General features: G+C 45.5%; 1 protein-coding gene across 3 annotated transcripts; it reads left to right on the top strand.

Moving 5' to 3' along the window:
- Positions 1 to 661: 661 nt before the first annotated feature.
- On the top strand, positions 662 to 11,072 carry zbtb18 (zinc finger and BTB domain containing 18). 3 transcript variants are annotated; one of them, XM_085427632.1, is made up of 2 exons: positions 662 to 1,126; positions 6,031 to 11,072. In XM_085427632.1, the coding sequence occupies exon 2, from the start codon at positions 6,048 to 6,050 to the stop codon at positions 7,743 to 7,745; it is 1,698 nt and encodes a 565-aa protein (XP_085283758.1). In that variant the 5' UTR covers positions 662 to 1,126; positions 6,031 to 6,047; the 3' UTR covers positions 7,746 to 11,072. The 3 variants fall into 3 exon arrangements, with proteins under 3 accessions (XP_085283758.1, XP_085283757.1, XP_085283755.1); XM_085427631.1 differs by lacking the exon at positions 662 to 1,126 and adding an exon at positions 2,049 to 3,292; XM_085427629.1 differs by lacking the exon at positions 662 to 1,126 and adding an exon at positions 4,511 to 4,714.
- The last annotated feature ends 205 nt before the right edge of the window (positions 11,073 to 11,277 follow it).

Genomic DNA, 11,277 nt, shown 5'->3' on the forward strand with positions numbered 1-11,277 from the left:
TTTTTACTACAAGCTGCAATCACCCATTCACACACACCATACAGTATTTTTCTATCCATCACTTGGAGTGGAGTATCTTGCCCAAGGACACTTATCTGACTAGTAGATGAACTTCTCCGCATCCCTTCATCGGGCAAAGAAAACTTTTTTTTATTGATTGAACAAAATTTTTTATTTTTAACTGGATGGACAGCACACACTTTTAAAATGAGGTGGCATTAAAATGAAGTAAGGTAAGTGAGCAAGGTAGGTTTGTTGACTTTACATCTTCCTAATTATCTATCAACTACGTAAATACGTAATAAATTGTTTGTAACACTTGAAAATGTTTATCAGCGGTGCATTAACAAACACACTAATATAAATGCTCGCATTTGCTTACAACTACTACGCAATATAAATAGTTTATCACATCTTCATCTGGTCATCATACATAATACATGTCCACCTCTGGAAGTGGTGCAGCTGGCTTTATGCCTGTGTCTTAAGCATTATCCAGCACCACTGGAAAACCCAACCACATGTTTTTACTTCCTGTCAAGGTGGTGCACCTGCTCATATCAGCTCCACCCCCTTAGCCTCCCTCCCTCCCTGCCTCCTACCCCCCCCCACGACACCTCTCGCTCCAGGTTTGACTACAGTACCCAGAGCGCACTGCGCCGCTCTCCACTCTCCCTCGCTCTCCGCTGCGCCAGTCCGCCTCACTGACTCGCAGAACCAGTTGGTTTGGCCCAGCTTCTTGTTTCCTGCCTTCTCACTGTGTGTGTGCTGCTGCTGCTGCTGTTGTTGTTGCCTGGTGTCAACCTACGCCGACGGGAGAAGAAGACATATCCCTCCCTCTCCTCTGTCAGAGGGCCGCTTCCAATTTGCCTTCACTTTCCTCCTCGCCGGCACCATTGGCTTCCGTGCCGTGCCAGTCAACTCGCCTCCTTCCCCAGCCCGAGTTGAGCAGCAACAGCTCGGAAACATCTGGCCGCCGCAGAGTGCTAGACTCCCCGTCCCTGCGCCTGCTCGCCTCGGCAGCCTGTTATGGAAATTAGTCCAAAGTCAATCTAGTTTTGTCTCCGAAGGAAAAAAGAGGGGATTTTGACGGAGGAAGCGGGGAAGACGGTGGACCTTCTTGTCTGTAAGTGCTGCTTCTAATACCGGAGTCCGATTAAAGGAGGCTCAGGAGAGAGAGAGAGAGGGTGGGTTACGGAGGGGAAAAAGTAGCTAAACCTTCCTTAGCATGACTGTGTTGTCTCCACGCACTAATAGTTGCTATGTTAGCCGTCCCTCCGCGGTGTTTTAGGGGCTGTTGTCATAGCACCTGGGCCTCCCGAACAACTGTAAATAGCTCAATATTGCAGCCCGTCCGCCTTACTTTTGTTAGCCGCGATCGGGCTATAGCTAGCTGCGTGGGTCAGTGTGTCTCCGTGTGTGTCTCTCCCTGTTTTTCTGTGTTTGTTGTGTCTTCTGGTAAGAAATTAATTACAATACTCCTTTTCTCGCTCGGAGACTTGTCTCTGAACAGCCTGTAAGCGGTAGCAGGAGTTGGACTTTTATGCTAATTTTTTCTCCGGACCGTCGTGGGCAGGCAGCTTGAAAATTGAGTCTTAAATTAAAACAAACTCCAGCAGACTTTCTCCTAAATTTGATAGCACTTTAGAGGTGATAAAAACGCGTCAAAGTGAGGTGAAATTGATTTTTTTTAAAGCGACTTCCAAACCGTGTAATTAAAAGAACTCCGGTGGTGAAGTTAATTAGAAGTTTAAGTTGATTAATGTGATGTTTCCCGCACTTTATTTCTGTTTTATTGACACAGTGAAATTTTTCATTACAGGAGATTACACGGCAAATATTTCTAATTAACTTACAAAATGTTGAAATGGGTGATTATGAAACAAAGAAAAAATAATATAAATGTAATTTATTTCCACATTTGTGTGCAGCTGTGATCACATTTTATTGTGGAAACTCAGTGGGCGGTGTTGCTATTATTTTATTTAAAAAAAAACCACAACTTTATTTACAGCCAAAATAAAATAGAAAATAAAAGTTGCAGAGTTGTAAACGTTACAGAAAGTTTGCCCAAAACGAAAGCGAAATACAGCCGTTATAATAAGTGTAATAAGTTTCTCCCCGGCTATTAAACACCCTGCACACCTTTTGTTTTGCCCTCACTGGACTCTTTCGGCTCATTTTTGTCACCCAGTGAGTCGTTCGAAGGGTCCGGGCAGTGGTGGTGGTGGTGTGTAGGGGGTGGTGGTTGCTGGATACATGGATATATGGATGGATGGATGGATGAGCGGATGAATGAGTGAATACAAGACGAGGTAGCGGCGCTGAACCGTAAAAGAGTGGAAAACAATATCAGCTGCGTGCGTCTGTCAGTTGCAAATGTGCCGTGTTGGCTTTTGTTTATGGTAACTGGAAGGAGAAAAAGACAGAAGGAGAAGGACAGAGAAGTGCATTTCAAATGATTTTAGACGCCAGGTAAAAGAAAAGTTGTTTGTGTGTGTGTATGTGTGTTTTTTTAGTGCGTAAACTTTGCATTTCCTTAATAGTTTTGGTGGCAGTTGCAGCTTAGTGATTTTGATGTGTAAACTCCAAACACCAAATCCCAGAATATTTTAGCCGACTTGTGTTTTATTTCCCAGAGAGAGAAAAAAAGGAGGGGGAGAAGAGAGACAAAGTTGTGCGGTGTTGGTAGAATGAAAGAGGAGTCTGGTGGCAGGAGTGTAGAGGAGGCAGCATATGGCTGTAGAAAGAGCACAGCTGGAGGTAGCATCTCCATCTGAGGATGATGTCAGAGCAGCTGACAGGCTGCCATCCACCCCACCTCCTCCTCCTCCATCCCTCCACTGCCTCCACCCCTCCCCAGTCCTTTATTGTGAGTCTCAGCGGCAGCCTGGGAGAGTCAGTGCTGTGCGTGTGTGTGTGCAGTGTGCGCACGCTGTGTGTGTGTGTGTTTGTGGCTGCTGATCAGCGCCAGTTAGGAGGAGGAGGAGGAAGAGGAGGAGGAGGGAGGTGGTATCTCGTTCCCCCTCCAACATCTCCTCCACTTTGCATCTGTCCCTCGCAGTTTGAACAGCGTGTTTTTTTTTTTTTTGCTTGCCTGCCTGCCTGCCTGCCTCCCTCTTCTTCTTCTCTCCTCTTCTACCCACTCATTGATTCAGAGAGAGCGAGCGAGCAAGAGAAAGAGCAAGAAAGAAAGAGAGAGAGGGAGAGGGCGATACACAGCCATTCCCAGCCAGAGAGCCCGGCTATTCTGCTACAGTGGAGTTAATCAAGTTGATGCATACTGCTGCAGGTATCGTTTTGTGTGTGTATGTGTGTGCGTGCGTGTGTTTACAGTAGGAGAGTCCGGGATGGTGGAGTTTTGTTTTGTTGTGGGGGATCTCCGGTGTGTCAAACCAGTGTGAGAACTGCGTGAAACTGCTGGCGAGTGCTTCAGAAGTAAACGGCAAAGGTAGCCGGTGCTGCCTGTCTGAGGGGTAATTGCAGCCCGGGAGCAGTCTGCTTGTTTTTAGCTTGCAGTCGAGAGGGGTGCATTTAAAACTTAAGCTGCTGCTTCCTGTTTGAGCTGTCAGACGTTTTGTCGGGACACTTGTTAATTGAAAGGGAAGTGTAGTTTTTTGCAGTTTAATCGTGATCATAAATCATAAAAGTAAGTCTCCTTTGAAATATAGTATTTAGACATTTTAAGAGAAGACAATAAACACACATTTTAGCTAATAAATAGGCTTAAAAAACCCTAGAATAAACTGAGCAGTTATTTAATCTGTATTATCTACTTTACTTTTTTCCTGTTGATTCTAGCTCGCTGTAAAAACTACTTGAAAGCATGTGCGGTGCGCTCTACCCATTTTCCCCCTCCTGTCGGCTGGAGTAGAGGAGACTAATTTAGAAGTTGCAGATTTGAGCTGCCTGAATTGGCTAGACAGCTGTAATCGCACTCCCTCCTAGTCTTAATCTCTTTATCTGGCTAGCAGCTGCCATATGGCCCCCGTCAGCTGGATCAGATGTGGGTAAGCCTCCCTCCTCGGCCGTCCCAGCCTCTCCCTCACCCTCTCCCTCCCTGCCTGCCCCTCTGTGTGTGTCTCTCTCAGACCCCTGCCTGAGCTGGCTGGCCGGGGCCGGGTGGGCTGGGTGACTGGGCTGCTGCCCTCCTGAGTCTCCGCCGGCGGCTCCCTCCCCACCGTCGCCACCGTCGTCTTTATTTTTAGCCATCTTTAAGGATTAGGATTGATGCTGTGACGAGCAGGGCACTTACAGTGATTGTATTGTAAATCTTCTCTTCTGGGTGGTGGTGGGTGGAGGGGGTTGAGGAAGAGGGCAGTTTCTACTATGGGGCGGATGTGCGGGGTTGTTCTTGTAAGATTCAGATGGAAAGGAGTGCATGAGTGACGGCTGGTTTATATGTGTGTGCGAGTGTGTGTGTGTGTGTGGAAGGAGGAGGTGGTAGAGGGGTTTGGCTGGACAGTGGGGTGGGGGGGAGGTGGGAGGTGGTACACCCTTGTCCCTGTAAGTCCCCCTCATTAAAAGCAGTCTGAACAAGCCGGAGGGCGAGCACACACACACATGCACATCACACGGACGCACACACAGTCTAACACACTGACATTCTTGGTTTAGCTTCATTCAAATGAGGTGATTTAACTGCTTTGGTTAACACAGTGCAGAGCGGGACCAATGTATTTTCTCAGGCACGACAAATCGACTTGGCTAACAGGTGGGACCTTTTACACATTTCTTTTTTCTTATTGTCTTCTGGAATCAAAGGTTTTTTGCACAATTAGTTGGTAATTAATTTTATTAATTCGATAATTTCCAGCAAATCTTCTCTAAGAACACCTGCAGAGCATTGATGCAAATTTCCTCCCTTTTTTTCCCTCCACGTCTAATCTCACACCTAAAGCCGAAGCTCGCAGGTTAAACAAGGGACAAGCTGTTTTGTTTTTGACAGTGCTGTTTCAATTGGCCAGTTTTGCTGCTCGACTTAGCCTGTGGAGGTGGTTGGTAGGTAGGCTGGTACTAAGTGTGTGTGTGTTGTGTTTTATATGTGAGGACAGCGTGTGCAGCTGAAAGCCGGTTACCTAAAAGGGCTGTGCCAGGCCAGGCCAAAGTGGGTTAATAAAAATAACCAGCGTAGGAGCAGCGACAATCCAGGAGTGCAGGCAGAGGAGTTGGAGAGATACAGAGAGTGAGAGCGGAGAGACCGAGTAGAAGAATCGGTCGCTGGTGGTTTACCTGAGATTGAGTCTTTGTCTTGGTACAAAACTGAGTTAGTGGTTTTTCTTAAATGAAACCATAAATTGTATTTTCTTTCTATTTTTCTTGTCTACTTTTTATTTATTTTAAATTAAGCAAGTAATTGGAGCAGAAAATGAACATTTGGTTTGATGTATGAAGGAATGTGTGCACGACTTTACGAGAATTGTTTCTGTCGATGTTGGGATGAGGAGTAAAAAAATCCGGGTTGTGCGTAGGTCATGGCTTATTTTAGTTAACTTTTTATGTGTTTTAAAATTATTATTTCATGTGTTACTCTTCCTGTTTGTGCCTTTCGTGTTTTCTTGTCTTTTTCTTGTTTTGTTGTCACCGTTGTTATATCAGATATGTTTTTTTACTGATTCTCTCTGTCCTTGTGTCTCTTAATTTTTAATCTTTTTGTGTTTTTTACCAGATTTAATACAAATTTTGTTCACAGAAATTGTGGCGTTAAAAGAAACGTCTTAGTGGTGATAAAAACTAAATCATGGTCTCTCTATTTAGCTTACGTTTTTAACTTGTTTTCCACCTTTTTAGATTCCATAGTTTTCTATTGCTCCTCATTTCATGTAATCTTGGTTGCCTCTTGTTTACCTTTTAATTCTTTATATTTTGCATATTTATGCTCATGGAAAGGTTGTTTTTTTTAATTACACCCCCTAAATGAAATCATTAAAATAACAAAAAATAAAAACTGTAGGTTTAAAATGAAAGACATCTTTGATACTTTACGAGATGTAATTAACTTTGACGCTGTGTCTGTGTGTGTGGCTTCAGGTTATGAGGACGGCAGGATGGAGTTCCCAGACCACAGCAGACATTTACTCCAGTGTCTGAGCGAACAGCGGCATCAGGGCTTCCTGTGTGACTCCACGGTGCTGGTGGGCGATGCCCAGTTCCGTGCCCATCGTGCTGTGTTGGCCTCCTGCAGCATGTACTTTCACCTTTTCTACAAGGACCAGCTGGACAAGAGAGACGTGGTGCACCTCAACAGTGACATTGTCACAGCTCCGGCCTTTTCCCTGCTCCTGGAGTTCATGTATGAGGGCAAACTGCAGTTCCAGGACCTTCCCGTGGAGGATGTGCTGGCAGCAGCCAGCTACTTGCACATGTATGACATTGTCAAGGTGTGTAAGAAACGTTTGAAGCAGAAGGCCACAGCGGAGGCAGACAGCACGCGCAGAGAGGATGACGGTGGGTCCAGCTGCTCTGATAAAGCCGATAGTCTATCAGACAGTTCCACAGGCCGGCCTGCTACTGCCGACCTGCTGCACAGCGATGAAGAGGAGGAGGGAAAGGCAGAGGGAGGGCCGCTGTGGCTGAGGCTGCCGTCTGCAGACAGACCAGGGACACCAGCTATGGCTACAACCAGTCCAGGGCAGGGTGAGACGGAGACGCAAGCAGGGGAAGGCCTGGGAGAGGGAGGAAAGCTCCTTTCTCCGGCCGGCAGCCCCACCAGCTCCACTGGATCTCTCTCCCAGAGGTCCCACCGCTCCGTGAGCTCTCGTGGGGGCCACAGGGGTAGGAGGGTGTCAAATGATGCAGCTGACTGCGTCCTGGACCTGTCAGTCAAGCCAATTGCAGGTAGCAACCACACTAACCACCACCAATCCTTTTTCAGCGGAGCAGCTACACCAGACAGCCTCCAAAGCCCATTGGCTGTTAGGGTAAAGGTAGAAAGGGGCGTGGCTTCAGATGAGGAAGAGGAACTGGGAGGTGGGGACTATGACATGGAGCATAGCGGCCTCACCAAGGCCACGGTTCCTAACACCAATGGGGGCCTGGCCCACCACGGGGTCGGAGGGCCCTTGTCGGCCCAGCGGAGGCTCGGCCTGGAAGCACACCTGTCTGCTCTGCGAGAAGCCTCCCTGGCCTCAGAGCTGGAGCGGGAGGAGAAGCCTCCAGCCACAGCAGACGATGAGGACATCCTGGGGGGCGAAAACGAGCGCGCTCAGGCTGAGGCGGCCAGCATGGATAGCTCGCTGCTGCCTTACGTCTCCAACATGCTGTCGGCTCAACACACACAGATCTTCATGTGCCCGCTGTGTAACAAGGTTTTCCCCTCACCCCACATCCTCCAGCTTCACCTCAGCTCCCACTTCAGGGAGCAGGAGGGCATCCGCGCCAAGCCCGCCGGAGACGTCAACGTGCCCACCTGCAACATCTGCAGCAAGACCTTCTCCTGCATGTACACGCTGAAGCGCCACGAGCGGACACACTCCGGTGAAAAACCCTACACCTGCACCACCTGCGGCAAGAGCTTCCAGTACTCACACAACCTCAGCCGCCACGCAGTGGTGCACACGCGTGAGAAGCCTCATGCTTGCAAGTGGTGCGAGCGGCGCTTCACGCAATCCGGGGACCTCTACCGACACATCCGCAAGTTCCATTGCGAACTGGTCAACTCGCTGTCAGTGAAGAGCGAACCTCTGGCGCTCCCAAATGTCAGGGATTGGGCGATCGAGGACAGCTCCCAGGAACTGTGGAAGTAGAAACAGACTTCTAGGTTTGGTAAAGGGAAAAAGACGGAGAGTGAAAGAAAGGCAGAGAGGCGTGGGGAGGTTAGAGGGAGGCGGCAGAGTTTGATATTCGGGGTTTAAGTGAGTCACGTTCTTGTTTGTTGCAACATCTCATTCAATAGCACTTTAATAGCACATGAAAATGTTACTACTGAGTTGTTTTTCTTTTCTTTTTGTTCCTATTTGGGGTAATTTTTGTTTTATTCTATTTTATTCTGAATCCTCATTTTTATTTCGCGCAAGTTCTCTCCTGTTGGTGGTTTTAATTGCGTCTCTGGACACGGGTCCCAGTGAGAAAGTCTCGCCTTTTTGAAGAGATTTCACTCTGTTTGTGTTTCATCCCAGACACAACACTCCGATGCTGGCCAGCGTATCGGTCCCAGTTCCACAGACAGCAAAACACCACTGCAGGAGTTCAGGTCGAACACACTGAAGTGAAAAAGCATTACAATACACTAAACGGGTACTGTGATCACCACAAGTCGACGCCACCAAACACACAGTTTGAATTAGCGTGCGCACACGCGAGTGTGTGTGTGTGTGTGGTACTGCACTACTCTGGCAAAAATTTCACCTAACGTGCGTGAGTGTGTATGAGTGTGTTTTGTGTGTATTGATTTTATTTTCTACTGGCACGGAGGTGTCGTTGGCGAAGCGCTCCCCGCTTCTCTTGTTAAGCTCTTTGGTGTTGTGTGTTCAGGGGAAAGCTGACTGACTGACAGATAAACTGATGGCACTCATGCAATGCACAGCCTCCTTTTTTCACTTCCAGTCAATTTGAAGTATTTTCTAAAAATGAAAAGACCTTTACAAATAATTATTAATTATTATTGTTATCGATAGAATTTTTTTCTTAAATCTAGCTGGCAGTCTTTAAAACATCTCTTGTTGAAAAGTTATTTAATTTAAGGTTGTTGTATATTGTTCTGATATAGTTTAAAAACTTTAATTCTTTGCATTTTTTTAAATTAATGATTATTATTATTATTATTTTGTTACTTTTTTTGTAATGGGACCTGCTGTTGTTGCATGACGTCCAAACCTGTATATTTTAAAATAAAAAATGTGAATTTGCTGTATTACTGTACACATTGTAATTGATCAAATATTTGACAACGGGCTTTCCTTTTTTTTTCTTTTCTTTTCTTTGTGAATACTATCCAGGGTGCGGTCTGTTGAAAAACTGAATATTATTCTCACGACTATGGAAAAAAAAATGCATGAAATTTTGATTTTGTCTTAAACCTTTAAGTTGTGGTTTTTGCATCGGGGAGGGGGAATGTTTGAACCGTACACTTTTGACAGTGAAAAGTCGGATATTTTGTACTCGCTGGGATCCTAGAAGAACGTTACCGAATGTGTTTCCGTCGGATGTTGAAGCGATATGATGAAGCATTTTAAGCCTGTGTCTATATGCACTGATCTTTCTGCTGCACGCGTGTGTGTGTGTTAATGCGTGCGTGCGCGTGTGTGTTTACGAGCGTGTGACTCGGTTAGCACCAGTCAATTTAACCTACTGAAGATCTACGTCCACCCAGCACTTCCTCCTCTTGCTCCTCCTCAGGCGTTAAATGTCTCTACTGCTATAACTTTTGTGTCCGTCCTCACCAGTTCTAAACGCGGTCGAGCCATTTCTTAATTATTTCTGCAGATTTGGGCTCTCGTTTCAGGTCTGTTGAGTGCAGTTTTTTTAAAACATTTTTTATTAAATTGTGGCTTGGCTGAAGTGTGAAGGATACGGAGGGAGGGAGTAAGGAAGGAGCGAGGCTGAACCTGAGCTGTCCTGCTGAAAGTTGAAGGGTCAGATATCTCTGCCACACTGTTGCTTCACGCTGAGCCGAGCTGTGCTGAGCTGAGCGGGGCCGTTAAACTCACTCAGCTCAGTGCAGTGTGCATTTCACATTAGGTGCAGCGGATGTCACGTCTGTGTGTGTGTGCGTGCGTGTCTGTTTGTGTGTTTCCTTTTAAAGCATAATCCTTACTTTGAGATGGATGGGAGAGAATTGGCATGCCTGAATGCACCTTTTTAAGCTTAAAGACATGAAATCAGATTTTTTGCTGAAAAGATGCCTTTATTTAAAAAAAATAAAAATAAAATTACATTTCTGATGCTGTGATGTATTTGATACTGTAAAGCATTGAGAAATGGCTGTTGAAAATTTTGTGTAAATTCTTGGAATTTATTGAATTTATCTATTTTGATCATGTGATTAGAAAACTCTTGTATGTAAATGTTGCGTTTGGGTCAGGGCTACATCAGTTTCTTCTTCTTTTTTTCTTGTTTTTATTGAAATTTCAAAATAATTGGTCGAGCGTTTATACAATCCAAAAACATTTTTCAGAAAGATACTGACACTCCACATTACCCCCCCCCCCCCTCTCACTCACTCAAATATGTATGTGTGTGTGTGTGTTAGTGTGTGTGTCCCCGCAGATGTGCATGTGGTGGGTGGGGTATATGTACATGCCGCCCCGTCATCTGGTGGCACCTACAGGCTCTGCCAATGCAACAGTGTGGGTGACATTGCGACAGTTTGCACCACATCGTCTCATTTTTGTCCCGAAATGTTATTTCTTCACTGGCAGCGTCTCTGCATATGGGCTCCCTCCATCCTGCTGTTGTTTTCATCATTACTGCTGGGGGTTTTTTCTCATTTTTTTCCCTCCCCGTTCTGTTCCTCTGGTTTTACTTGACCGCCTTAAACTGCTGTAGTCCGGGCTGTTATTTTATTTTTAAAAGTGTGAGTGTGTGGGGTGGAGTGGCGGGAGTGATGTTAACCACTCAAGACGCTGTGAAGTAAACCACCCCGACTGGACATCTCCATCTTTTTGCTGTGCTTACTTGAAAACAAAAGGGGATAGATTGGGGGGGGGTTTTGTTGGTTTTTTTTTAAGTAAGGTATAAAAATAAATAAAATAAAAAAAAAAAAATCAAATGTCATGGACAGTTTATGGTAAAGAACATGAAGGGTTGGAGGGTGGGGAGAGGGCATGAAATGACTGAGTCTGTTTTGAAAAAGGACAATCACTGTCTGGGGGCGGGGGGGGGACAAGCAGATTTCAATTGAGATCTATTTACTCCCTGTTGAGATTACAATTTTTTTCCTTTGCTTTTCTTTTATGTTCCTTTTTTCAGATTTAGTCATTTTAGCTTTGACAATCATAGTTGGGTTGATTTTTTTTTCTCTCAAGGGGAGTAAATTCTAATTGTGTTTAGTTTTGTAATTTTTTGGTGTGCTGTTGTTGACATTTTTAAATTGTGTGCAAACTGCAATAAATTATAAGAATCTTGAAATTCAACCCATGTGTGTGTGAAGCTTTTTTCTTTTTTGTGTTTAACTTTACTCATAAAAGTCACAGTTTCCTCGCTGCCATTAAAATAACGAAGATTAGCGACATTTAACTCTGTGTGCGCGCTCACGAGTTACAGGTTGCATGAGGGCCAGTTGGGAGGTCTTGGCATCCTGCTCTGCAATGACTTGTCATGTGGGTGGAAGCTGTGCAC

Source organism: Rhamphochromis longiceps, linkage group LG13, assembly GCF_057381845.1.
Source record: "Rhamphochromis longiceps isolate RC_006_pf linkage group LG13, R_longiceps_female_GT1.1, whole genome shotgun sequence".
Classification (NCBI taxonomy): Eukaryota; Metazoa; Chordata; class Actinopteri; order Cichliformes; family Cichlidae; genus Rhamphochromis; species Rhamphochromis longiceps.